This window comes from Onychomys torridus, chromosome 4 (genome assembly GCF_903995425.1).
Source record: "Onychomys torridus chromosome 4, mOncTor1.1, whole genome shotgun sequence".
Lineage (NCBI taxonomy): Eukaryota > Metazoa > Chordata > Mammalia > Rodentia > Cricetidae > Onychomys > Onychomys torridus.
In genome coordinates, this window is record NC_050446.1 from 6,170,833 (window position 1) to 6,198,119 (window position 27,287).

The 27,287-nt window shown below is 52.7% G+C and overlaps 3 protein-coding genes across 10 annotated transcripts in view; 1 reads left to right on the plus strand and 2 right to left on the minus strand.

Annotated features, from left to right (window-relative positions):
- Nucleotides 1-197: 197 nt before the first annotated feature.
- Nucleotides 198-13,852, plus strand: Ttc16 (tetratricopeptide repeat domain 16). Its single transcript, XM_036184091.1, has 14 exons — nucleotides 198-399; nucleotides 1,924-2,087; nucleotides 2,375-2,465; nucleotides 2,648-2,791; nucleotides 3,409-3,509; nucleotides 3,590-3,719; nucleotides 5,682-5,896; nucleotides 6,598-6,842; nucleotides 6,949-7,090; nucleotides 8,154-8,319; nucleotides 8,675-8,817; nucleotides 8,979-9,141; nucleotides 12,101-12,179; nucleotides 13,036-13,852. The coding sequence occupies exons 1-14, from the start codon at nucleotides 382-384 to the stop codon at nucleotides 13,737-13,739; spliced, it is 2,505 nt and encodes an 834-aa protein (XP_036039984.1). The 5' UTR covers nucleotides 198-381; the 3' UTR covers nucleotides 13,740-13,852.
- On the minus strand, nucleotides 13,811-17,833 carry Tor2a (torsin family 2 member A). 3 transcript variants are annotated; one of them, XM_036184087.1, is made up of 5 exons: nucleotides 17,606-17,817; nucleotides 16,398-16,663; nucleotides 15,641-15,816; nucleotides 14,809-14,936; nucleotides 13,811-14,550 (listed from the first exon to the last, which is right to left on the minus strand). In XM_036184087.1, the coding sequence occupies exons 1-5, from the start codon at nucleotides 17,754-17,756 to the stop codon at nucleotides 14,306-14,308; spliced, it is 966 nt and encodes a 321-aa protein (XP_036039980.1). In that variant the 5' UTR covers nucleotides 17,757-17,817; the 3' UTR covers nucleotides 13,811-14,305. The 3 variants fall into 3 exon arrangements, with proteins under 3 accessions (XP_036039980.1, XP_036039981.1, XP_036039983.1); XM_036184088.1 differs by having other exon boundaries at nucleotides 14,448-14,550; nucleotides 14,805-14,936; XM_036184090.1 differs by lacking the exons at nucleotides 13,811-14,550; nucleotides 14,809-14,936; nucleotides 16,398-16,663 and having other exon boundaries at nucleotides 15,695-15,816; nucleotides 17,606-17,833.
- A 1,616-nt stretch (nucleotides 17,834-19,449) lies between these two features.
- Sh2d3c (SH2 domain containing 3C) overlaps nucleotides 19,450-27,287 on the minus strand; it is a 40,767-nt gene continuing 32,929 nt past the window's right edge. For all 6 annotated transcript variants that reach the window (XM_036183759.1, XM_036183758.1, XM_036183757.1 and 3 more), the window contains 6 exons: nucleotides 25,276-25,808; nucleotides 23,538-23,653; nucleotides 22,930-23,101; nucleotides 21,629-21,740; nucleotides 21,156-21,362; nucleotides 19,450-20,032 (listed from right to left, as the gene is read on the minus strand). In XM_036183759.1, the coding sequence (XP_036039652.1) occupies nucleotides 19,857-20,032; nucleotides 21,156-21,362; nucleotides 21,629-21,740; nucleotides 22,930-23,101; nucleotides 23,538-23,653; nucleotides 25,276-25,808 (1,316 nt within the window). In that variant the 3' untranslated portion in view covers nucleotides 19,450-19,856. The remainder of the gene's footprint in view (nucleotides 20,033-21,155; nucleotides 21,363-21,628; nucleotides 21,741-22,929; nucleotides 23,102-23,537; nucleotides 23,654-25,275; nucleotides 25,809-27,287) is intronic.

The window sequence follows — 27,287 nt, forward strand, 5'->3', positions numbered from 1 at the left end:
TGACGTCAGGCAGCCCTAAGCCAATAGCATCGCCACGTGTCCAGCGACGGCCAATCCGGGCCGAGCTCGCGGCCTCCATGTTTTTGCGGGGAGGAAGTGGGCGGGGCGCAGGCCACGGAGGGCCTCTGGGTGCGTTCCACGGCGTCGCGTCACCCCGTGTCGCCGCGCCTCCCCACGTGTTCACCCCGCCCAGCCGCGGCGCGCACAGCCCGCAGGTTCTTTCCTTGACGTAGGCCTCGCCCTGCCTTGTGACGTTTCTACTGACTGTCGAGGCGCGGCCAAATGGGCGGAGCCTCTGGGAATCCTGAAGCTGGTGCCTAGCAACAAGGGAGGGAGGTAACCAGGAAGTTAGCTCAGCCCAGAGGTCAGTCTGGACCAGTCATGACAGACAACAGCAAGGTGAGGGCTGAGGAGAAGGGGAAAGCCGAGGCCACAAGAAAGGCTTGAGGCAGAGCCGGCCTAGCCTTTTAGGGAGCCTATGAGAGTTCATCGTCTGTAGTGTGGGAGGGGAGAAGGGTGACCGGCCGCCTACTCCAAAAGGAGGAGGCAGAGAAGTTTTTAATTGTTGTTGATCTGTGTTTGTTGTTTTGGTTTTTCAAGACAGGGTTTCTCTGTGTAGCCCTGGTTGTCCTGGAACTCGCTCTGTAGACCAACCAGGCTGGCTTCTAACTCAGAGATCCGCCTCCCTCTGACTCCTGAGTGCTGGGATTAAAGGCGTGGACACCACCACCCGACTTGTTTTGGTTTTTGTATAGACAGAGTCTCATTATGTAGACCAGGTTGGTCTCTAACACAGAGAAATCTGCCTGCCTCTGACTCTCAAGTGCAGGTTGTAAGTGTTGGAACTCGGATGGTAAAGTATCCTGGCTGTCGGCAGTGGCCACAAAGTCACTGTAAGCATAGCAGCTTGCAGGGAAAGGTTTCTCCAATGCAAGTGTTAACAACGCTCCAGCAAAGTGTTACAGCTCGGCTTAGGTCCCCTGGAGTGTAACAACTCTGCTCTGCTAGGGGAAAGTTTCCCCAGCCTATGAAAATGTCACACCTCACTACAAACCTCACTCAAGAGATGTATTGGGAAGGGAAGATACATGAGAGTGGCTGGCTCTAGGGTGAGAAGGAGCAACACTAAACAGGATACAGAGTTCATATCGGGCTGTGGGTCGCTTTCCAGGGTAGCTTGCGATTGGTGGGGTTTTGTAGCCTGATTCTGGAGCAAGCTCAGAGATTGGTGGGTTTTATATTCGGTGATTAGTCGGATTTCGTGCTCAGAGATTGGTGGGATACTGCAGCCTGGGAACCCAGGTCAGGGATTGGTGGGATTTCAAGCCTTGGTCCTGGGATCAAATCCGGATCTGGGTGTTTTTCCTTGGCACAGGTCTCCAGAGGGTCTAGTCAGGGACAGGGTGTGTTTTCCTTGGCCCTTTTCCCTTTACACAGTAATTAAAGGTGTGTGCCACCACTGCTCAGCCCAAGTGGAGAGCTTTTGAGGAGTGAAACACCGGACTTGAGGACAGATGATAATAGGTCCCTGACTCTGGTGATGATGGGGAGGGTAACCACACAGAAGTGAGAAGTCGAGGGAAGTGCTTGCTCAGTTGTGTCCAGCTGAGTGTGAGAGCACTGGGGGTTTACCAGGAATCTCAGAGCCCAGATGTGGAGCTGAGTCTGAGCTGGGGTGCTGAGAACAATGGGCAGCTATAGCACAGGGGAGAGAGCCGGGGCTGCGGTGGCTAGAGGGAGACAGGCAGGGCTAGAGAAATGTTGGAACATCTGGAGGACAGCTGAATCCCAGTCTGGATGTTCCCTCTACCAGGGGGCTTTCCCACACCTCCTCCACCTGGCAAAGTCCCTGGGGAAAGTGTAGAAAAGATGTGGGGTGGTCCCTGAGGCCTTCCAAGCTTATTGCCCCTGATTTGGTTCTAGGAGCCTGACAATGCTGAGTCACAGAAAATCCCAAAGCTACAGGTTCCTGAAGCCCCAGAGAACACCATGCAACGTATTTTCGGGACCAGCCAGGTGTTCTACAGCATGAGTGACATGAAAGCAAGGATGACAGGGTCAACAGTGCCTGTCAAAGTCAAGGAATAGTGAGTGACTTCCTTGTCCCCAGCCCCAGGTTCCTGTTCCACACAGCCATTAAGGGGGAATGCAGCCCTGAGATGGCTGCTGTCACTCCTGGGCCTCAGAACACTCGTGGATAAAAAGTGGAGAGAGCTCCAAGAAGGCCAGCCTGCCCTCCCTGGAACTCTGCTGATTTTTCCAGCCTCTCTATTTCCGCCCGCCCTCCCACCTGCCCCACTGTAGCCCAGAGAATGTCCTAGGCTGGTCCAGGATCAAGGCCAGCCCGGCTGCCTGAACTCTCTGGTCCTCACAGCTATCACCAAGGCCATACGTGCCTAGAACAAGAGGACTGGGAGATGGCTGTCCTCTTCTTCTCCCGAGCCCTCCACCTGGACCCCCAGCTGGTAAGAGGAGAGTGAGTCTGAACGGCCACGGAAGCCCCACCCTCCTTCACTCACACCGGCTAGGCTCTTCCTCCCAGGACCACCAAGGTCTTTTGAGGCTTGAGGAGCCAGAACACTCCCTCTCCTTGCCCTGAGGGGCGGATGGTGGAGGAGACACAGCAGCCCGGGTCTCTTTCCTTCAGGTAGACTTCTATGTTTTCCGTGCGGAGGCCTTCATCCAGCTCTGTGACTTCTCCTCTGCCCTCCAGAACCTGCGCAGGGCCTACTCCTACCAACCAGATAATACCAAATACCTGGAACGGCTGGCCTTTGTGCTCTACCTACAGGTGCACAGGCTGCTCCCACCCGGAGGAGTGCACACCAACGACGGCCACGGGCTTGCCCGCCTCCAGCTGTCTAGAGCCTTTCTGGAATCAGATCTGAGTGCTTGGGGACTCTTCTCCTCGGGTCTGTGCCCCCCCCCCACACACCTGCTGCCCCCTCACAGATTCTCTAGTTCAGACAGCTAGGGGTGTCTAAATAGAACTTTGCAGCAAGGATAGGAGCCAGTGTGGGCTACAGTGTGAATCACTATCTAACCAAACAATCATACCTAAGAAGGAGAAGGGGGACCCCTCAAGGCACTCAAATAACTGTGTCCTGCCTCCCACTTCCTGTGTGACTCCGGGAAAGTCACCTCACCTCTCTGAGCCTCTTTCCTTCATCTGAAAGGGGGATGCTTGTGAGTGCCAGACTTTTGGCCAGAGGCCTACCACGCTCACTCACTGTCCCACTCTGTCTCATCAGCTGTGTGCCGCTGTATTCCTCTTGCTTCTTGGTATCTCTGCCAAGTTCTGCACCTCCCTCCCTCTCAGTCTCTTGAAGTCTCTGTCCAGGTCTCTCCCTGTCCTCGGTTCATTAGCCCTGGAGTTAGGAGCAGAAGTGACAGTCCTTGTCTCCTCAGGGCCAGTGCCTGTATGAGCTGTGTGACTTCCAGGAAGCCCTGTATGTCTTTCTGCAAGCCTCTGACCTCCAGCCTCAGAACCCTTCTTTCAGTTATCGTTGGTGAGTGCGCTGCGCCCCTCTCCCAGCAGCCTGCCTCTCACTGCCCCAGGCTGAGTGCACTCCTGCCCTTTGTCCTCCAGCATAGCCTGCCTGCTGGCCCTCAAGCGACATCAGGACTGCCTCTCACTCATCACCAGGGAGGTGAAGCAAGGCAGGGCCAGTGCTGATGTCTACATTCTCCGGGCCCGGATCTACAACTTCTTCCAGAAGGTAGTGAACAGTGGGCAGGGCAGGTGTGGCCCGGAGCCTCCAGTGTGTCCCAAGATTATAGAGGAGGCAGGGCCAGCTGGAAGACTTATCCCCATCAGTCCACATGGAGCCTGAGACCCTGCCTGCTGAGGTAGCTGTCCTTTGTCACTTGGCCCTGGCTTTGTGCCACACTGCACTAGGCTGTGGTAACCACAAGAGGGGTAGGGAGTGAGTATGTCACACTATCCCTCTAACTTAGAGCTCTTGACTGAGACTTGGGTTCTAGGGACCAAACTGTGGTCCTCAAGCCTGAGTGGGAAGCGCTCTGCCAGTAACTGTCCCCAGCCCTCAGCTGTGTGGCGTCCAGGACACCATAGACATTGGCTAATGCCGTCCTTTCCTGCCTTGTTGTTTTTCCTTCTTGTCTTTCTTTCTTTCTTTCTTTCTTTTTTTTTTTTTGAGGTGGGGGGCTCTTTTGGTTTTTTAGAGACAGAGTTTCTCTGTGTAGCTCTGGCTGTCTTGAAACTGTAGAGCAGGCTGGCCTCGAACTCAGAGATCCATTCCTGCCTCTGCCAGGATTAAAGACGTGGACCACCACCACACCTGGCATCCTGCTTTCCTTTCTTGTTTGCACAATGGAAAAGTTATAAAGCTCCTTGCCTCACTGCTGGGCTGAGCATGGGTCAGAGTACAGGGAAGAGCTGGGGACAAGGGATACAGGCTCACAGGGAGCAGGTTAAGGAGAATAGAGGCGGAGAGGAGGGCCAGCAGTCTTCCTAGATAGAGTGTTCCCTGGGCCAGTGAGCTCTAGGGCATGGTTCCGGCTGTGGAGATTGTCAGTTGGGAGGAGGCAGAGCGAAAGAAGGAGGGTGGAGAGGGAATGAGGAGGAGTGGGTCCTGCAGTGGGAGCCAATGGAGGAAAGAGGCTCCAGAACAGTGTTCGGCGTTCTAGGTGAAATGGGTGTTGGCACCAGGAAGGGGCGGAGCCAGAGAGTGTGAGAGGAGAGGGGCGGGGCCAGAGAGGGTGAGAGGGAAGGGGCGGAGCCAGAGAGGAGGAGAGGAGAGGGGCGGGGCCAGAGAGGAGGAGAGGGGCGGGGCCAGAGAGGGTGAGAGGGAAGGGGCGGAGCCAGAGAGGGTGAGAGGGAAGGGGCGGGGCCAGAGAGGGTGAGAGGGAAGGGGCGGGGCCAGAGAGGGTGAGAGGAGAGGAGCCCGTAGGTTCTCTTCATTTCACCAGGCCAGGAGAGGGAGTGAGTGGTTGAGTAAGGGCACCCAGACAGGCTCTAGTCAGAGGCTGGGCCTCAGTGGGAGTCCCCGTCACAGGCACGCGTGTGCTCATCATCACTGTTTATTGCTCACTCACTCTCACGTCCACTCTTGTCCTGTGAAAGGCTGTTCTGAACCCAGACCTTTGTCCAGTTCATCCCCAAGACTGTTGGGAACTCTTGGAAGATAAACAATAAAGCAGCCCCGCCCACCTCAGCCACTCACTCCCTCACCACTGCCCAGTCCTCCCAGTGTGCCCTCTAACCAAACCCAAAGGAGAAAGCGGTGCTTGCTAAGACTGTGGACCAGCCAGCCGGCCTGCACAGCAGTGGAAGACATTTTTGCCTAGGGATGTTCTCTGCTCATCCCCAGACCTCAGTCTGTTCTTGGTCACAGCTGCTGCTGGTGTAAAGGACAGGGGTGGAGGAAGGCTGCAGGAGGAGGAGGAGGCAGCACAGTGCCCTCTCCACACGACTTCTGCTTGGAGATGACATTAACACAAACCACTGATGCTGACCCGCTTCACTGAGGTCACACCTGGAAAGGAGCTATTAATGTTGAGGCTGAGGTTGGGTTTCCCCCAGTACTTCCTGCCTCATTCAAGAGGCTGGAAATGTACAATAATGCAGGGGACACGTGGGGGATGGTGTGATGCCAGCCAGTCACCCAGAGGCCTGCCCTTCTCTGCCACCCCACCATGCCACCTCTCCACCCCTCCAGGCCAAGCTTTGCTATCAGGACCTTCGAAGCGCCTTGCTCTTTGATCCCACGCACCCACAGGCCAAAGGGCTGCTCCAGATGATGGTGGACCAGGCCAAGCAGTCCCTCCAAGATGCCAGCATCCTGGCTGTGCAGGGCAAGCTGCACCGTGCACTGAGGCGTATCAGCTGTGCCATTGAGAACAACCCCCTGGACCCCAACCTCTTCCTCTTCCGGTACCAGGGTGGAGAGGGGCTGGTCCTCCTGCAGATCTGTTGTACGGTCTCAGAAGAGTCTCTGACCCTCCCTAGGCCTCAGTTTCTCTCTCTAGCCCCTAATAACCTTCACACCTGCTTTCGACTGGAGTCATGGCATCATAGAGGTAGTCTCCATGATAACCTGGGAATCCTAGTACACCAGCCAGGCCTGCTAAGTAGTTAATGCTGGGAGGGCATGAGACTAGGGTTCTATCTGGTCCCCAAGGATTTGGTGTCATTCAATCTCCCTAGTCCTTGGTTTTCTCATCTAAACAGTTGGCTAAAGTGTGTGTACACAAAGGCCTGAACAGGGGCATGTGAGATGGCTCAGTGGGTAAAGTAGCCTGAGGAACAAACCTATCAACCTGAGTTCAAGTCCCAGAACCCACATAAATGTGGAAGGAGAGAACTGACTCCATAAAGTTGTCCTGAACATACAGGCCATCACATAGCTGGTTTCCAAAATGGGAAACTATCCTTGAGAAATTACAAATACTGGTGACTAACAGGTTATGCAAGCAGCAGTTGTGGACCAGTACCAGAGGACAGACTGGGGCTTGAGGCAGAATTCATGGCTGTAGTCAAAGGTCATGGATCAGAACGCGCCAGGGTGGCCAGTGGCCTTCTAGCCAAATAGGGTGCTTTGGTCCCCCCTCTGCCTGCCATGTCCACCACCATAGGGGCACCCTGTACAGACGGCTCCAGCAATTCGACCCAGCTGTGGGAGACTTCCTGAAGGCACTGGACATGGTGACTGACTGCCAGGACAGCCTGGTGCAGAAGGTACAGCGTCAGCTGCTGCTGACCTACAATGACTTTGCCGTGCACTGCTATACCCAGGGCGCCTATCAGGAGGGTGTGCTGCTGCTGAACAAGGCGATCAGAGATGAGCAGAATGAGAAGGGCCTGTACATCAACCGTGGGGGTGAGCTGGGTGGTCAGACCCTGGCTAATGCCTGTGGTGGCCAGGCTGGGTCCTGGCTTTGCTCTGGGAGTTGGGGATGCATTCAGACTTCGCCCTCGGGTCCTAGATTGCTTCTTCCAGCTGGGCAACCTGTCCTTCGCGGAGGCGGACTACAAGCAGGCGCTGGCACTGAGCCCACACGATGAGGGAGCCAACATACGCATGGGTGTGCTGCAGGAGAAGATGGGGTTCTGTGAGCAGACACGCAGGTGTCTTGGGGTGGGGAGGGTTGTGGCCAGGGAGGATGTGGTCAGAGAGTGCAGCTGAGGAGGGTGGAGGGCAGGGGATACACTCACCAAAGCCACCTGCTACTCGTCTCCTGGACAGATTTTATTCACATCCTCACCACAGTTACTTTCATTTGATTATTTTAGCAATTAAAGCTTTTTAATGAAAAAATTAAATATTCAATAATGTATGATTCAGAATGTCTTTTTTGTTTGTTTTTGAGACAGTTTCTTTGTGTAGCCTTGGCTGTCCTCTGTAGACCAGGCTGGCCTCGAACTCACAGAGCTCTGCCTGCCTCTGCCTCCTAAGTGCTGGGATTAAAGGGTTTTGGAATGTATTATCAAGGTCTGCCTACCCACCCACTAGCCTCTCTCCAAAGATCCCTCTGGGACTTCTGTGGATTCCCAGCACCCACATGGCAGCTCACAGCCACCTGTTAACCCAGTTCCAAGTGATCAAGCATGTAAATGGTTCCCAAACATGCAGGCAAAACATCCATACACATTTCAAAACATGTTAGCTCTAGATGTAGTGGCCCACACCTTTAATACTAGTGCTTGGGAGGCAGAGGCAGGTGGGCCACTAAGAGTTCTAGGCCAGCCTAGGCTACAGAGTGAGTCCCAGTAATGCTAAAACTACATAGTGAGACCTTGTTTCAAAAAACTGAAATAAAGAAAACAAAACAAGCCAGGCAGTGGTGGCACATACCTTTAATCCCAGCACTTGGGAGGCACAGGCAGGTGGATCTCTGTGAGTTCAAGGTCAACCTGGTCTACAGAGTGAGTTCCAGGACAGCCAGAGCTGTTATATAGAGAAACTCTGTCTTGAAAAACCAAAAAAAGAAGAAAAAAGAAAGAAAACAAAAACTATTAGGGTATACCAAAGTTATAGTACCCAACTGTTCAGTCCATCGAGGGTGTGGCCAACAGGAGTGAAAGGGAGCAGCAGCGTGGCAGGAGCAGAGGCCCTGGTCTCCCTCCATCTCCTTGGTGCTCACGGCTCCTGGGTGGCCCAGCTCATGGCAGCCTTGGGCATGTCCCTCAGGCAGTTCCAGATGGCGGAGGACCACTTCACAGAAGCCATAAAGCACAACCCTGACAAAGCCCAGTACTACCTGCACAGGGCCAAGAGCCGACAGCTCCTGCAGAACACTTTGGGAGCCCGACAGGATGTTGCCACTGTGCTGCTCCTGAACCCCAACCAACCAAAGGTGGGCTCCTGCTGAGCCAGAAAGGCCCACACCCTGGCCACTTGATTGCTGTTCCTGTCCCTAAAAGAAACTGGTGACAATGAGCTGCTACGCCCACTAGCTTTCCTTCCTCCCCACAGTATTACCCTCTCTCCACGTCCACAGGTGTAGAGTGAGACTCATCGGTACAGGCCCAGCTGCCCCAAAGCTAGGCCCTGCTCCCCATCCATCAGGGAACGGTCCATTTCTCTAGGTCGCCTGCTCCTTCGGGGCCAAGGCCCCAGTTTAGAGTGTTTGCAGAAGCCTTCCCTGTTCATTCCTGAGGGCAAGGTAGCGGCCCCCTCTACTCACTGTCCAACTCTGTGTTCCCTGGCAGATGGCCCCGCTGATGAACAACCTCTTTCCCGGCATGACTGTGAAAGAAGTACTTCACAGCCAAGTGGCCCATCTGGCCAGGCTCCAGCTACGTCGGACAATAGAAAGTAGTCCAAGGGCCAGCCACCCACAAAGCATTGTGGCGTAAGCTTGTGGGGGCTCTGGCCAGCAGTGGGAGGGAGCAGGTGGGGACTCAGAACTCCTCTGATCTAGTTGCCTTATACGGCCTGGAACTGTCTGGTCCCTGGGGACGGTGGGCTGGATTCTAGGGACTGATCAAAGACCCTGGGACCATGACTTGTCAGGCAGAGGTTAATGGAGCGCCAGAAAGCCCGAGCCTTGCTGCAGTCCTGGAATCAGAAACATCCTTTCAATGAGATCCCAGAAGAGGAAGTGGTCCAGCCCCTGCAGCATGAGACCCTGGAAGATAAGACTGAACTCAGGCTAGAGGAAGCAGAAGAGAAAAAGGTGAGTGGAACTTATACTAGGCACTAGACCCTTGGAGCCTAGTGTGGCTGACCTCATTTGAGATGGAGACACAGCAAGGACCACCCTGTGACTGTCTTCTCAGCAGGACTGTGATAGGGGCAGATTGGCCTCGCCTACTCACCTACCCCACAAGGTTTCTCTGTGTAGCCATGGCTGGCCTGGACTCACTTTGTAGACTAGGCTGGTCTGGAACTCACAGAGATCCACCTGCCTCTGCCTCCCGAGTGCTGCGATTAAAGGCGTGAGCCACCACACCTGACCCAGATTTTCTTTCTATGAGGTCGCTCTGCATTGGCACAGTGCTTCTAGAACTTCAGCATATGGGGCTGGGGATGGAGTTCTGGTCCAAGTGACATGGGACATGAGGGCCTCCCCATAGAGATGGTGGATGCAGCAGAGCCAGGTAGAGAGGGGAGGGTGCTAGGTTCCTGTAGAAGTTCTTGGACACTCAACAAGGCTGAACTACAATGCCAAAGGTGACTGACGTCTATGTGCTCTGGGAGCACAGGCAATGTTATGTACCTATAACCATGAGCCTCCCCTCTCTGACCGTAAGATGACGCTATGACCACACGCTGCTTGGCACACTGGCCACTTGTGCCTTGCTTTCCTTACCAAACTGTTCGTGAAGTCTTTTCATTGACTACTGCATAGACAAGCACACAAAGTACGTGTGTGTGTGTGTGTGTGTGTGTGTGTGTGTGTGTGTGTGTGTGTGTATTGTTTGTATGTTGTCTGTGCAGGACACATGCCCACATGGAGGCCAGAGGACAACACTGGGTGACCTTCCTTCTCTGTCATGTCCCACTTACTGAGAATAAGTTAGCCTCAAGATCCTCCTGTCTCCACTGGCTCCTCCACTTCTTCCAGTGCTGGCATTACAGGTACACATAGCCATTCCCAGACTGTATGTAGGTGTTGGGGATTCCAACTCGGGTGCTCACACTTGCATAGCACTTTACCTATGGATCTCTCTTCCCTGCCTGTTGTTATTTACTTTTCAAGTCAGGGTCTCACAGCCCTAGCTGTCCTGGAACTCACTATATAGACAAAACAAAACTGGCTTCAAACTCACAGAGATCTGCTTGCCTCTGCCTCCCTGGGCTAGGATTAAAGGCATGCCCACCACACCTGGCCCCTAGCCTGTTTTTGAGTCAGAGCCTTGCTATATAGCCCAGCTGGCCTAGAACTCATTATATAGTTAGGCTGGCAATCCCCCACCTTAGCCTCCCAAGTGCTGGGACTACAGGCATGCACCACCACAGCCAAACTTCAGTGTACAAGTCTTAAGTGAAGGGCTAGCTCAATTTTTACAAACTAAATCTGCCACAGCCTCATCACCCAGGTGAACAAACACATTCTCAGCTCCCAGAAGGCCTTTGTGTGTGCAACCTCCTTGGCCCCTGCCCGGCTCCCCACCTCTGCACAAGGCCGCACTAATTCCTAACTCCATATGTGAGGTTTACCTTTGCTTTAAATGAACAAGTGTGGCTTGCTGTCCTGTCTCTGGTTCCTTTCCCTAAGTGTTAGATTTATACAGTTCACCCAAGGAATATCTCACCTGTCTATCAACCTGTTTTGCTGTCAACAAATACCAAGTAAGTCTGTGTTCAAAGATGTTATGCAGTTGTAGTGAATGCTCTACCAGTGTCCTTCCCAGCTCACATCAAATCAGACTAAAGTCACTGTGGGCATCATCTCTGTGGGAAATAAGCTGAGATGGGCACAGTGAAGAGGCCGGGTCAAGGGGACGGTGGCGTCTGCTGTATGTGCTCTGCATCTCAGCTCTACCTTTTCTCCCACCTCAGATGTCACTGTGGGTGGAGGAGGCCATAAGTCCTGCTGGGTACAAACTTATTCCCTCCTCAGCAACAAGTGGCCCCAGCAGGTTGCTTAGGTGCTCGGAGGCTTTGTTCTCTGAATTATGAAATAGTCGTGGGGCTGGCGAGATGGCTCAGTGGTTAGGAGCACTGGCTGCTCTTCCAGAGGACCTGGTTTCAATCCCAGCACCCACATGGCAGTTCACAACTGTCTATAACTCCAGTTCCAGGGGATCTGACACCTTCATACAGACATACATGAAAGCAAAACACCAATGCACATAAAATAAATCAATCATTAAAAAATGTTAAGGGGTTGGGGATTTAGCTCAGTGGTAGAGCACTTGCCTAGCAAGCGCAAGGCCCTGGGTTCGATCCTCAGCTCCATAAAAAAATAAAAAAATAAATAAAAATAAAATAATAAAAAAATAAAAATAAAAAAATGTTAAAAGAGTCATGGCAGAAGTATGCCCACTGGGAATGAAAGACTGAAATGTGGGAACAGAGATTCCTCAGTTCCTAACGTGCATTTCCAAGGTGCAGTGCTTTAGTTTACAGAAGCCTGGCCCCCATGTAAACCAAGGTTCATGAGTAATGCCTGTCTAGTCTGACTACTCGGCCCCGGTGCTTCCACCCATCCTAGAGTCTGTGAGGAGAGAAAGACAGCTAGAATGGGGGAAAAGAAGGGGAAAAGGAGGAGCTGGAGAATGGCTCAGTGATTAAAAGTCAACACTGCTTTTGTAGAGGGGCTGAGTTTGGTTTCCAGCACCCACATTGGGCTGCTCACAACTGCCTGGATGTAACTCCAGCTCTTGGAGACCTGACGTCCTCTTCTGGCCTCTGTGGGCACATGTACTCTTGTGTGCAATCACTTGTGCGTACACATTTTTAAAAGTAGAAAATAAGCTGAGTGGTGGTGACACAGGCTTTTAATCCTAGCACTCTAGAGACAGAGGTAGGCAGCAGCTCTCTGAGTTCAAGGCCAGGGCTACACAGAGAAACCTTGTCTGGGGGAGGTGGGGAAAAGATGGCTGGACTGTCCTGTGACCTTCCAGACACAGGGCTGTGAGTGCAAAGGTCTCCCAATCTGCAGCTCCCCAGCCTAATTTTTGTTATAGGTGAAGATCCCCCGCAAGGTGACATCCCTGTCAGACAGCTACGTGGACCAGACCTCCTCCTCAGGCTCAGTCTTCAGCAGTAAGTCCTTGATGTTCCTAAGCCTAGTAGACCAAAGCAGCAGAGAGGTCAGAATTGAAGTACTGAACCTTGGGTTCTGCCCTGGATAACTCTGACACTGCACCAGTGTCTCTTAAGTTAGAAGTGACAGTCCTGACCTCACAAAACATGTGGTAAGGACTAAGTGTCCCTGAACTAAGCCACACACCTCATACATATCCAACAGGTTCTGACTCCCACCTTTGCTGTCACAGCCAAGAAGGGATGAAAGGGAAAAGCAAGAAGGTTCCCCGGAAAGCCTGGTGTGGGGTAGCAGCACCACAGGAGGCTGCTCCCCGGAAAGCCTGGTGTGGGGTAGCAGCACCACAGGAGGCTGCTCCCCGGAAAGCCTGGTGTGGGGCGGCAGCATTAGTCCTTTCTTCCATTTGGTTACCATCTCCAATCTGCTCGGTGGTGGTCTAAGTGCCCTGAGACAGGCTTGTGCCTAACAACTGGTGATGTGTGGCCCAGTTCCAAGGAAATGAACCCTAAGTCAGCTAGGGGAGAAGCCAGCACAGCCAGACAGGCATATGGGCAGGGTTTCAGAGGGCAGGGCTGTGATTAGATCTTTCAAGACCTGAAGGAAGAGTAGCTGCATGTAAGCAGGGACAGGTAGGGCACCGCTGGTGCAGAGTTAGGTTGTTTATGGGAGACTAGGGCTGGGAGAGACAGGAGAGGCCAGAGTGGGTGAGCAGCACTTAGGCAGCTTCTCATCCTGTGCACAGCCCAGGCCAATGGAAGAGGGTCTGGTGGAAGCCAGGAGGCTCCAGAAGCCCCTTTTCCCAGAGCCCCCTGGAGAGGCAGGTGGGCCTAATGGCTGCTCTCCACACTTTCCCAGTCCTGAGCATGAGCACCTTCGTAGCGGAGACGTCAACCAGTCAGGAGTATTGGAGTACTTCCAACACAGCTGTGACATCATCTGAATACTCACTGCCTAAGTCCTCACAGCCCAGGAAACAAGGAACGAACCAAAGCCTCAGCAAGGCTCCCAAGGTCACCCAGTTCTCTGACCTAAACCAGAGCGTGATTGAGACCACACCTCCCTATGGCCAAAGACGCCACTCCAGCAAGGCAGAGGCCCCCCAATGCCCAAAGCCAAAGCCCAAGAAGAAAGGGCCTCCCTGTAGCCAAGGAAGACAGGGCCCCAGCCAGAGCTGCCGAGTGACAGAAACCGCTGAGGCTCCGAAGTCTAGCAAGAACAGGGCTGACCTGAGCCTGAAGCAGAGGCTCAGAAGAGCCAAGGCTGTTCGTGCCCAGAGCTGGAGAGTCAAGAGCCAGAAATTAACAAAGACTTCCAACAAGACCCTCGTTTCCCATGGAGGGGGCAGTAGTTCCAGTGAGGCCCAGGGCCAGAGTCCAGGGCCCAGCAAGGCTGAGGAGGCCTCAAGCTATACTGAGAGCACAGCGACGGGTTCCAGCAAGACTGACACCCTCTTGGACCTGAGCTCACACCTCAGCAAATCCAAGAATTCCCAGGACCAGAGCCTGAGCCCCAGGAAGGCCGAGGTCTCACCCACCCCTAGCCACTCTGCTGCTCCCTGAAAACGAGAGAACAGATTTTGCCCAACACCCTAGCTTTCAGAAAAGCTGCCTCCTCCAAGTGCAACAAGAAATCCTGTTCCAATCCTACGGCTAAGTTTATTACCCCTGTTCTCTTCTTGTACAAAATTAAAAACTTTGAAATCCAGGCCCAGGTGGCAGCTAGAGTCCCTCCATTCGGTGAAACTGTGAAGTTCCAGTCTGGCCTAACTGGGTTTCCAGGTCCAGCCACAGGCTGCGATCTGGCCATGGAGCCAGGCAAGGCGTGCAGGTCAAAGCCCCTGATGGGAGCAGCCACGAGCCTTTGTCCCTGAGTTACAGTTCACATTGAGAAGGCTCAGGCTGCAGGGCTATGGCAAGGCTGTGAGGTTCCATGGTGCCCAGGAGTTTCCCGGAGAAGATGTCATCCAGGCCTTTCTTCCTTGGCCTGGCCAACACCCTTCTTTATCTTAACTCTGTGCTCTGGGTCCCCCTTGCCAGCCAGCCTAGGAAAGAACCCTCTAGAGACACCCAGGACTTTCCTGCTTGTTCCGTCTAAGCAGAAGTGGCAATGATGCCACCTGGAGTTCTCAGAGGAAAAAGGTGATTCGGGAGGCCACTGTCTTGCAGCCATTGGAGGAGAAGAGCTGTTCATCCTCTGGGAAGTAGGTGGTGCTGTCCAGCACAGCCTGAACCACTTCCTCCTGGGGCTCCAGGCCCAGCTGAGCCAGCTCATTGAGTACACAGTGGCGCACGTGGTGCCGCTGCAGAGGGAGAAAGGGCACCACAGCATCCAGCAGGTGTTCCTCCATGATGCCAGACTGCCAGAAGCCATCTGCAGGAAGGGCAGGTAGGCATGGAAGGCATGGTGAGCTTTTCAAGTCGGGAGCTCATGCCCCCTAGGGGTAGTGGTTGGTGTAGTGCAAGCTGCAGGAGTCAGGCTGTTATATGCTGTTCAGAACACAGGGTGGGGGGTGCAGAAGCCTGGGGGAAGAGATCTACAGTGCAGTGGACAATGCTTCAGAATTAGGGGTCCAGTCCACTGAGTTTAGGTGTGAAGGCCCCACGAGGACAGGTCCCAGAGCCCACTTACGGTGAGGGTTGTCTAACACAGCTCGGGAGACGGCTGGCTCCAGCTCCTGCAGGCTGATTTCTTCCCTGTCCCTGCGGCTGCGCCACGCCTCCAGGGCTACCTGGTTGATCTGCTCGCCACCAGTATTGCTAAAATCACAGGAATCCAAGCTGAGTCTCACTGAGGGACTCGAGGGTGCCACCTAACATGATTCAGTAAGCAAAGTGGCCCATTTCTGTCTCCTTCCAGGTCCTATGACAACCAAGTCTCCATAACATGTACATGCCATGCACTTTACAATTCACAAAACAATTTGGTGGGGTTGACACCATGTCTTGCTACTGAAGCCACCCTCCTGACTCAGGGTCCAGAGTGCTGGGATTACAAATGTATGCCATCACACTTGGGCTAAAGAATCCTTTTATCTATGAATGTACCCTTTACCTAGCTTTCCCCAAGAGGGTAATAGGGCATTAGCATTGATCCAGATTCAGAAGCAGAGGACAGAGCTCAGAGGATCAGCAGTTTGTCTTAAGGAGTCACAGCTTGGAAACAGGGCTGGGGTCAAGGGTGGGGCCACTGGTCCCTTCCTCCCAGGCCTGTGTCCTCTCAGTTCCCAGAGGGATGACCAGGCAGGGATCCACACAGCAGCAAAGATCTAAAAGTCAGAGCCCAGAAGGGCTTTGAGGATGTGTCTAAGGGGTAGTCAGCCACCTCTCCACAGTCACTGGGACAGTGTGAGGAGCTGGGAGAGCCTGTGAGGGGTCTAGGGAAGAGTACCCTGCTGGGGTCATAGGTCCAAACGGGACAGCTGGACCTCTGACAGTGTCCCCACTGCACCTGCTTGAAATACCTGATAAAGATGAAAATGGCTTTGCGGTAGTTGGTCCCATACACAACCCAAGAGGGGCCCAGGAAGGGCTGCAGGACTTCCATCAGGCCAGGGGGCAGCTTGTCCATCTCATCAAAGAGGAAGAGAGATCGGCCACAGGCAGTGAGGTTCCCCTGGACCCAGCTCTTGAGATCCTTCTATGGGGGTAGAGACAGGAGTTCCAAAGAAGTCCAAGACACGCCCCCAACCCCAAACTTCTTCCCAATCCAAGTAAAATCCCCAGACAGATGATCGATGTTTCCAGAGAACAACCTCTTGAGACAGATGGTAAAAGGGTAGTCTAGAGAGGCGCAGAGACTTGTCCAAGGTCACACAGCCAGTCAACAGGAGAGCCCCAATTGTCTGTTCATGACAGCTACTGACTTGTGCAACAGGGGTGCTGAACCTGCCCCACAGTGCTGACAGCTAAGACGGATGAGGGGCAATAGTAATCAGAGCTGCGAGTGTTTTCTAAGCACCAAATCGGGGCTAAGAGCGCATCAGCAGGGGACCTGAGAATGCAGCCACAGGTCCTCTGTAAGGTCTGCCCTGGACAGTCCTCATGCCTCTCACGTCTCAGGTGCACAGCACAGGTGCCAACTATGCCTCCTCCCCTGTATCAGAGAGAGCAAGCTCTGTTCCACACAGGTTTTGAGGCTGAGGCTCCAACTGTCTGTGTGGTTTGGAACCCTCTCTGGATTAGAACTGAGGAAAGGGATCCAGGGCACTTCCATCATACCTTGTACTGCTCAATGTGGCTGGGGTGTGGGAAATGGATGATGGGTGAGAAGTGGTGCACATGAGGGCTGCGAAGGCCACCCTGGAAGAGATACTGTGCCAGCAGGGAACTAACGTAGGACTTCCCAGTGCCTGTCCAGCCGTGCAGGGAAAGGACCAGTGGTTTGCTGGGGGCCGGGTCCTGTACGAAGGCCTTCAGTGACTTCACCACCAGGGCCTTGGCCAAATGCTGGCCAGCCAGGTGCTGGGCCAGGTCACATTCCAGACCTAGAACCACAGAAGGAATATATATCAAAACAGATGACAGGGCTGGTGACTCATGTCTGTAATCTCAACATCTGGGAGGCAGAGCCAGCAATTCTCCAGCTAATCAAAGGCTAGCCTGGGCTTATGTGAGTTCCAACAGGCCTTTAATCCCAGCATTTGGGAGGGGAATCTCTGAGTTCCAGGCCACCAGCCTGGTCTACATAACGAATGAGTTCCAGTCCAAGAAGGCTTACATGGTGAGATACTGTCTCAAAACAAACAAACCAAGGAAGGAAGAAAGGAAGGAGGAGGAAGGGAGGGAGGGAGGGAGGAGAAGAGAGAGGAGAGGAGAGGAGAGAGAGAGAGAAGAGAGAGATATTATCAGCCGGGCATGGTGGCACAAACCCTTAAGCCCAGCCCAGCACTGGAGGCAGAGCCAAGTGGATCTCTGTGAGTTTGAGACCAGCCTGCTTTACATAGTTCCAGGACAGCCAGCATTATGTAGAGAAACCCTGTCTCAAAACCAAACAAAATAACAACAAAACAACCCCCAAACCCCAAACCCCATCAAGGCAGAGGTTCAAAGGGAAAGGCATGTCTGAGACCTGGGGGGGGGGGGCATTTGTCCAAACGAGGGACAGGGCAGCCACCTCAGCAAGAGCCAGCGCGGCAGCGCCCCCTCGAGGCGGTTCTCTGGATTGCACCAGCCCCGAGGGAGCGCCAGCTGTCCACAGGTTCAGCTCAGACCCGGGCCATTTGCAGGTTTCTCCTCCGGCGACCAGTCGCTCAAAGGAGGCCTTCCATGAGCCACCGGGCGCCCCGCTGCCAAAGGCCTCTCCCACAGGGCACCCCTAAACCGCTCAGGTGTGTTGCCCCTCCTCCCGCGCCGGTCCCGGGCGCAGCTGCTTCGGCCCCGGCGAGCTCCCGGCTGCCCACCCCTCCGCCCTGGCTCCCATCCCTCACCCGGCAAGTCCGGCCAGAAGTCGCATTCGCAGAACGAGCCGAAGCTGCAGCGCAGAGAAGACACGTCCCAGGCGGTGGCGGTGGCCAAGACCAGTGCGAGCAGCCCGAATATCGAGCCCCAGGGCCGGCAGCCTCGCCTAGCAACCGCCATCCGGTTGAGGCCCGATTTCTGTCTGAGGCCGCCCACTGCCTGGACTTGTAAACTCCAACTCCCGGTGCGCACCGCTCCGCGGCAGCCACGCCCATTGCCTACAACTCCCGTCTTCCCTTCCCAGCGTCTCTAAAACCCGAAGCGTTGTCTAGCCGCAGTACCGCCAATAGGCCTCCAGAGGGAGCCCGCGAACCGCCCGATCCGAGGCTGTGGCCCGCGTTTCCATGGTCACGGGTAACTAGGGGCCGTCACCTTACCTCAGAAAGAATAAAGGATTGTTAAGAGGGTGACGGAAACAATAATAACAAAAACTTGTGCGGAACCTTACACTTTTCCAAGCTCTTTAAAAAAAATTAGTGACAAAAGCGCGTCAGGTGCCGTACGTGTCCTGGAACACCTGCTATATCCAGGGATGATGATACTCAATGAAATGTGGTCACTGTTTTGGCTCAAAAAATAGCCAGCAGGGCCCGTGAGATGACTCAGTGGGTGAAAACGCTTGCCACCAAGCCTGAGCTCAATCCCCAGAGCCTGCCTAGTAGAAAGAGAACCGATTCCTGCAAATTGTCCTCTGATCTCCACACATGCGTGCACACGCGGACTAAATGGATAAAAAAGCAAACTGATAAGGCAGTAATGCAGTTTCATAAGTCTGAGTCATTCAGAAAAGTGTAACTTTTCCTTTTCTTCCTTCTGTCTTGAACCCAGGACCTCTAGAAGAGCAGTCCATGCTCTTAACCACTGAGCCTCCTCTCTAGCCCTCTGTCTCATTTTTCAAGACAGGGTTTCTCTGTGTAGCCTTGGCTGTCCTGGAACTCGCTCTGTAGACCAGACTGGTCACGAACTCTGCTTCCCGGGTGTTGGGATTTAAAAGCGTGCGACTCCAATGTCTCAAATCCAGTGAACAGGTTCCTGAGGTCTGAGGCTTGAGCTGGGGTCCTCACAGCCAACCCATACTTTGACATCTGCTTGCTTATTCTGCTACTATGGCTCAAGAAAAGTCCCGTCTCCCACTAGGTGTCAGTTTCCAAAGGAAATTGGGATCCATTTTAAAAGATTCTTTTTTGAGGTGGAGGGGGTCTCACTATGCAGCCTAGGCTGACCTTGAACTCAAAGATCTGCCTGCCTCTGCCTCCAAAGTGATGGGATTAAACGTGTGAGTCACCACACCCAGTTGAAAGTTGTTTTTATTTTTTTTTTAATTTAATTCTATGTGTTTAGGTGTTTTGCTTGCACATCACATGTGTGTCTGATAATCACAGAGGCCAGAAGAGGGCATCAGATCCCCTGGGACTGGAGTTAGAGATTATAAACCACCATGTGGGTGCTGGGAATTGAACCAGAGTTCTCTGGAATATTAGCCAATGCTCTTAACCACTGAGCCACCTCTCTAGAACCCTAACTTCTAAGAGATCTTTTACCCCAGACACTGGGTTTCTTGCTTGTTTATGGCTTCTCTGGACAGGCCCCAGGCTCACAGAAGAGTGAGGAGTGGGCCCTACTTCCTGCACTGGCTTGGACTGACTGCCTGAGCTCTGGAGGTCAGGCAGTGGCTTCCTGCCTGCTGTAACCCTGGCTCCCTGTATAACATGGAAAGTCCTTGGTACTAACCAGGTATTTGTTTAAGTTTTTCACCGTTGACCTGAGGAAAATGGCCTCTTTTGACCCAGGCCTCACAGAAGAAAGGGCAAAAGAAAGAGCCATTAAAGTTTATTATATGAAAGAGAGAACATGGCTTCTGTACATGTATTTACAGGTCAGACTTATTTACAGCAAGATAGACCTAGAGGAAGGAAGGGGGTGGAGAGCCTCCCATGGCTCAAAAACAGGGAACCTCTGCGGAAATGGGGGGGGGGGGGTCAGCGGAAGCCGGTGGGAGGAACAGAGGTTCCTGTCCTTCTGGAAGGGAGACTCAGTGCGTGTGATGGGAGGCTGGAGTTTGGAGTCCATTCAGGACCCTGGAAGTGCAAGGGGGATCCTGGAGTTGAACCCAGAACATTCTTGGGCTGATCACAGTGTCCCTGTGGTGCTCTGGGGAAAGTCCTGAGCCCCTCTGCCCCCAATGCTGCCCGCAGCTGCAGAGAGGCAAGGTCTCCGGGGTCACAGCTCGCTGGAGCGGACGGCAGGTTCCAGCTTGTGAGACAGGGCAGTGAGGACCTTGTCAAACTTCTCATAGCGCCGGGCCTGGCTGCTGTTGGCACCCTGGCTGCCCCAGAGGAGACGCATCTGGAACTCTGTACTGAACACTTCCAGGAGCTCTGGCCGGGCCTGGAACCCTGTAGGAGTAAGGAGGGGGTGGGGAGCACATGGTCAGGGGTCTCTTCACACTCACATCCTTCTGGCCTCACTCTTAGGGATCTTTCCCTAACCCTGCAGGGACCCAACCAAATACACTGGAGAACATGGCCTTGCAGCGGGCACCTAGTCTGTCTTCAGTTATTTGCAGCTCCTAATTTGTAAATGACTAGACAATAATGTGTGTGTGTGTGCATGTGCAGGTGGTGCTGGGGGTGGGACCTAGTATTTGTGTATTTTAAACAAATGCTCAGCCCTTAAAAGGTAAAATATCCCTGTACATTTGAGGGAAGATCTCAGAAGATCCTTCTTGTGTTTTTCTGTAAGTTACTTTTTTTTAAAGAAACAAATTTTTAAAGTACATATAATTCTTTTCTTTCTGAAAAGAAAAAGATAAAAAAGATATACTAGAATATTCACACCATGTATCTCTGGGCAAGTGAATAATTTTCTAAATCTTTATTGTTATTGTTATTATTATTTAAGAGAGTCTCCCTATATATTTGGAACTTGCTATATAGACCAGGCTGGCCTTGAACTCAGAGAACTGCCTGCATTCCAGGCTGGCCTTGAACTCAGTATGAAGCTGGGGGTGGGGGTGATACTGAACTACTGATGCTCTGTCTGAGTGCTGGGACTGAACCTAGGGCTTTGCATGCCAGGTGTGCGCCCTCTGGGTTTTTTGTGGTCTGAATAATGCCCAAAGCAGGAAAAGTTTGAAGCTACTTTCTCTGTTCCTTTCCCAGAATTCTATGTTCCCCCAGCCAAGGCTCCTTGAAGACTAGGCAGGTCTGTCTTCATCCTGGGCCTTGGCTGGGCACCTTGCAAACAGCTGTGGAAAGACACCTGCTTACTTACTTCCTGGATAAGAGCACCAAGGCCCAAGGCGAAGGTGTCCAGTGTCTCTCAGCCCACCTCATGTGGTGCCCTCACCAACAACTGCTTGGGGAATGCATGAGTGTGACAAGCTAGACTAGATAAGGAGCCAGGAGTCATGACTGAGGTGTGGAAAATATCAGTGGTTGGAGACAGGGAAGCATCATAGACAGGGTGATGAGGGGAAGCCAGGGAGGGCAGGATCCTTGGGACCCAGCAACTACTCACCCTGCAGCTTGACCTCAGCGTTGGTGTGGTAAAGGCCTCCGTGGTGTGCCACAGTGCGGGCGGCCTCCAAGTGGGCTAGCACAATCTCCACACCATGCTCTGTGCTGCCCCAAGGTTCAGGACCCTCGGCAGGGGCAGAGTCACACTCCAATAGAGTAATGAATGGTAGCACGTGTGGAAACGTGGTGTTGCTCAGTGGGGGACTTTCTGTGGAGAGGGGCAGCATGCACTTAGACCTGAAGACACTGCCACCCACTACAACCCCAGAAATGCTTGAGGCCCCCAGCAGGAGCACAGAGGTCACATGGGACGGTCCCTTCTTTCCCTGGTGACCCCCACCCTGGATGTGGATGGGACGTACCTGGCTACCCCATGGGGAAAAGTAAAGAAATCAAGCTCTCACCCCATGAAAGACTTCAGCAAGACCAGAAAAGAAGCAACCCATCACACAGCAAGATGGGGATGTAAGGTACCTTTGCCCTCATTGAGGCTTTTGAGGAAAGGTTTGAGTTTCTTCTCATACAGAATGGCACCCTCCGTGTGTCGCTGCCGCAGGGTCACCCATGTCTGTTCCAGCCTTGAGATCTGGGAAGACCAGACTATTAGAGACTGGCTGAGGAAAGGGCCTCCAGTGGCAGCTGGCCACAGGCCACCCCACTGAATGAACAGCCAGATGTTGGGATAATGATTATTTTTCTGGCTGTCACTTGTGAAATGGGTAACGGTATTAAACTGTTTTTCATGTCATCCATGAAGCCATTGCAACCCATTTTACAAATCCTAACTCAGCTTTGGGCTGTGTAACCTCCCCTGGTTACGCTCTGCCTCAGATGCCCACGCTGTAAGACAGGACAATACAGGACCTCCCTCACAGGCTGATTTGAGGGATTAGCGCCAGTGGAGTGCTGTGTGGAAGCTAGCATGCAGGAAGCTCATCAAATGATAGACACTGTATGTCTTGGTTGTTTGGAAGCAGGGTGTCATGTATTAAATTTCTGATACTCCTGCTTTCTACCTCCCAAGTGCTGGGGTTACAAGCACTTGGTTTATGAGCAATCAAATTCATGCTTGGCAAGCCCTCTATGAACTGGGTTGTAACCTGGTCCCACTGTATGTTCTATTTTTTGTTTGTTTGTTTGTTTTTGAGACAGGGTCTCTCTGTGTAGCTTTGCACCTTCCCTGGATCTCGCTCTGTAGACCAGGCTGGCCTCGAACTCACAGAGATCTGCCTGCCTCTGCCTCTTGAGTGCTGGGTTTAAAGGTGTGCACCACCACCACCTGGCTATATGTTCTATTTTTTAAATGTGCATTTTATTTTATGTGCATGTGTGTGTGCCTTATCGTATTTTTGTGCATCATGTGCATACAAGTGCCCATGGAGACTAGAAGGGAGAGTCGGAGTTATAAGCAGTTGTGAGCTGTTTAACATGGGGAATGGACCCTGCGTCTTCTAGCAAGAACAGTATGCTCTTTTAAAGGCTGAGCCATCTCTACAGCCCACCCTCCATTCCGCCCCACCAACACACTGTATATTCTTTAACCTCACTGTTTCTCATTCATTTTACAAGTGGGGAAAAGGAGGCCCAGAGAAGGGATCAGATCATAACACCTGGGAGGACTCTCCTGGTTGGTCTTTCACAGAGGGAGCCTAGAGACCCTGGAAGCTCTTGTATTTTCCATGCAGTCTTTCCTAACGCCCCCACCCCACCCCGAGGAAAATGCGCCCGGGCCTCTAGCATACAGCCTAGTGGATGCCCCGCGGATCCCGCAGTACCTGGGCCATCTCCAGGGCGCCCATGACCGCGGCGAAGCTGAACATGTTGCCCATCGTCCCCCGAAGCTCAGCCGCCAGCTGGATAGTCTTATGCAGTAACGCTGCCCGCTCCTCGGCGGAGCCTGTGCAGCCCAGGATATCCACCGCCAGCATGATGGACATGGTATGGAACCTGTGAGAGAGGTCGGATCAGAGGGGACGTGACAAACGGCGGGGCTGGGCGTAGGTCTTAAAACGCCGAGGCCGAAAGCACAGAGTGAGGACTAAGGGGCTCAGTCAGAGTGACAAGCAAGGCGAAGGGAGCCCAATTGGACAGTATAAATTAGGGGCGGGATTGGGAGGCCAGGAGGAGGGGCTTGTAATTGATGGGCGAAATCCAAAAAGCAGAGTTTTAGAATGAACACGGTGGACAGCAATGGTGGGCGGGGCCAAGGTTGATAGACATGGGTATTCGAGAAAAGAAACCGATCGATAAACTGCAGTGTTTAGGAAATGAAGCTGGCTTTGAGCCGAGTACCAAGGGGCTGCGATTAGCTAATGGGATGGAAGGAGTGGTCAGAAGCCCTGGGACAGCCGGTAAGTTAGCCGTGGGCTGGTGCACACCTTACCTTTCCAGCAGGTCTAGTCTCAGCTGCCGGCCATGGGGGAGGGTGAGCAGCTCCATGCCCCAGCGGACTCCCATTAGGGTCTGCATCTCCTTGGTAACGCCCAGTATCCTAGCAACCTGCAAAGACGCCCAAAGGGCTGATTAATTTCCTGTCAGGGTTGGCCCAGCCATCTGGGAGTCAGAGCTTCATCTTAGAGGGTCGAGGCGGGGTGCAGGGCAGGGGGCGGGTTGAATTCCAGCTCGACTGAGAACATAGAGCCAGTGATTTCCCCCTTGCAGAGCGAGCCTCAGTTTCCCCATCTGTAAAATGGGGAATGGGAAAATGCCCAGAGGTATATATCATGTTAAATACTCACTTAAGATTAAGAGCCAGGGAGCTGGAGAGATGGCTCAGTGGTTAAGAGCATTGGCTGCTCTTCCAGGAGACCTGGGTTTAATTCCCAGCACCCACATGTGGTGGCTCACAACCATCTGTAATAGGATCTGATGCTCTCTTCTGGCGTCAGGCATATTTGCAGAGCACTCATATATAAAATATAAATAAATAAGATTTTAAAAAAGATTAAGAGCCAGGATGCCAGCCGGGCAGTGGTGACACACGCCTTTAACCCCAGCACTTAGGAGGCAGAGCCAGGCTGATCTCTGTGTTTCGAGGCCAGCCTGGGCTACCAAGTGAGTTCCAGGAAAGGCGCAAAGCTACACAGAGAAACCCTGTCTTGAAAAACAACAAACAAACAAACAAAAAAGAGCCAGGATGCCATTATCCTAGATTGCCTTGATTGCCAACCCAAGGCCCAGGGAGGGAATTACCCAAGTTCATACACTTGGGCCTGCAACCCAGTTTCTCTCTTCTCTCCCACTTCTGTTCTTTTCTCATTCCCTGATTTCTCAGACCAGCATACACCCTAAACTACAGAGCGAGAAACTGAGGTACAGAAAGAACTGGGGCTCATAGCAGGGTCAAAACCTCAACCATGGGACCTTGACAGTTTGCTTTGCTGTCCACTAGGGGGTGTGGGGGCAGGACCAGGTTCCTCTCTTCCCTGAAGCAGCTCCTGGCTTTCTTCAGGCTGGAGCCAGCGACATTCTCTAAGTTCCCCCAAAACGTCAGTCCTCATTCCAAGCCAACATCTAGAGGCTGTAGGAATATCTTGGTTTGGGCTTTTTAAAAGAAGAAAATGGGGGCTGGAGAGACGGCTCAGAGGTTAAGAGCACTGACTGCTTTTCCAGAGGTCCTGAGTTCAATTCCCAGCAACCACATGGTGGCTCACAACCATCTGTAATGAGATCTGGTGCCCTCTTCTGGCCTGCAGTCATACATGCAGACATACATGCTGTATACATAATAAATAAATAAATCTTAAAAAAAAAAAAAAAAAAAAGAAGAAGAAGAAGAAAATGGGCAGGGCTGGTGGCACATGCCTTTAATTTCAGCACTGGGAGGCAGAGGCAGGTTGATTTCTGTGAGTTCAAGGCCAGCCTGGCCTACACAGTGAGTTCCAGTCCAGCCATAGCTACATTGTGAAATTCTAACAAAACAATCTAAAAGAAACAAATGGAGGCCCATGTGCCAGGAGATAGATAAACCCAGAGTCCCAGAACCAAGAAGTCAGAAGCTGGGCCACTGGCTTCACTGTCCTTGGGGTATTTGTGAATCAGTCCCTCACCATCCTGACTCCTGACCCCAAAGTCAGAAGACAAAGGTGCTGTCCCCTCCCAAGTGCATTCCTAACACCTACCAGGCAGTCAACCTTGGTGACATGCCGGGCCAGCGTCCTGGCGTCCGCTTCTGACAGCAGCTCCTTGACCTTGCGCAGAAGCCCCACCTCCAGAGGCCGGTTCTCCTTGGGGATCAGCTGTGACTGGAAGGTAGCCAGGTTGAAAGAAGAGGTGGCTTCCACTACAGGGACCGTGAAGGTCTTGCCCCACTCCCCATCAGAGACCCCATTTTCTGACAGTTCCTTTTGCCTCTCTCCAGAGCTTCTGGTCTTCCGGGGGGCCTCTCCTGCTGCCCACTCTCGGCTGCCACGGACAGGAGGCTGGAGCTGGCAGTAATGACCAGAGACCGGGTCACTGTAGCTGTTGAGTGATGGGGATGGCGAGGCTTTGCCGAGGGTGTGAGAAGGGCTTGCATGGGGCCCCCTGTCTGAGTCCCCGGGAGGCTTGGGAGCATTTCCGTGAGATAGCTGAGGTTCGCTGGAGCGGCGGGCGACTGGCGAGGCAGACTGTGCTGTGGCAGAGGGGATGGCGGGGGCAGCATGGACACGGGTTACTGCAGGGAGGAGAAAGAAGACTAGTTATCTCAGCTGCCCTTAAAAATGGGGCTCCACCTTCTCCATTTCCCCAAAGAACAGTCTCCATCCTGTGTAAGAAGGTGGTGTCCCCACCTCCCAGCATGTAGGGGCAGACCTGTGATACTCAGCAGTTCCCTGAGCCAATGGGGCTTGCATGCTCCTGTCTGGAAGAGGCTGCCACATCAGAAAGCCACAAAGGTGGCCCGGGGAAGCTAAGGATGCTGGAGTCTATTGTGCCTGTGGAACTATCACCCAACATGTTAGCAATAATGATTTACTGGGTGTGGGGTGTGTGCCCAGAGACCCACTGTCAACAGTAAAGCCACCAACAAAAAGAGGTGAATGCCAGGCATGGTGGCACATACCTATGACCACAGCACTGGGGAGGCAGAGCTGGAAGGGCAGCCTTGAGTTAGACACTAGCCGGAGCTAATAAGCTCCAAACCAGCTTGAGGTACTTAGAGAGCGCCTGTCTCAAAGAGGGGCAGGGGGAGTCTAGATGGCTCAGTGAGCAAAGGCATTTGTCACAGGTCTAAGATCCCTGGGACCCGCACAGTGGAAAGAGAGACAGCACTCTGAGAAGTTGTCATTTAATCTTCACACATGTGCTGTGGTCCATGTGTATCCCCCTACACCAAACACACACATAAGGACATACATATAAAGGAATTTAAAAACATAACAATAACTCAGGTGTGCTGGCTCATACCTGCAATCCTGGCCCTCACAAGGCAAAAAAAAAAAAAAATAGGTCTCTGTAAATTCAAGGCCAACCTGCTCTACTTAGCAAGTTCCAGGCCAGCCAAGAACCTTAATAGGGAGACCTTTTCTCAAAAAACAAACAAAATGTCCCATTCTATGGCAATAAGGACTTTTATGGTCCCCAATCTACAGCTGAGAAAAAGCTCAGAGAATGTAAGAGATGCTTAAGTTTGCAAGGTAAAGGGCTAGGATTTTGTCTTAGAAATTGTCCTGGCCAGAGAGATGGCTCAGAGGTTAAGAGCACTGACTGCTCTTCCAGGGGTCCAGAGTTCAATTCCCAGCAACCACATGGTGGCTCACAACCATCTGTAATGAGATCTGGTGCCCTCTTCTGGCCTGCAGTCAAACATGCTGTATACATAATAAATAAATAAATCTTTAAAAAAAGAAAGAAAGAAAGAAAGAAAGAAAGAAAGAAAGAAAGAAAGAAAGAAATTGTCCCATTAAGCTGGGCAGAGGTGGCACACACCTTTGATCCCAGCACTCTTGAAGCAGAGGTGGGCATATCTCTGTGAGTGGAGGCCAGCCTGGTCTACAAAGCAAGTTCTAGAACATCCAGGATTATTAATTACACAGAGAAAGACTGTCTTGAAACACCCCCCTCCCAAAAAAAAGAAAGAAATTGTCCTGTTAGATACTTCTAGTTAAAAAAAAATAAACATAAGGTGTGGTGGTGCACACCTTTAATCCCAGCA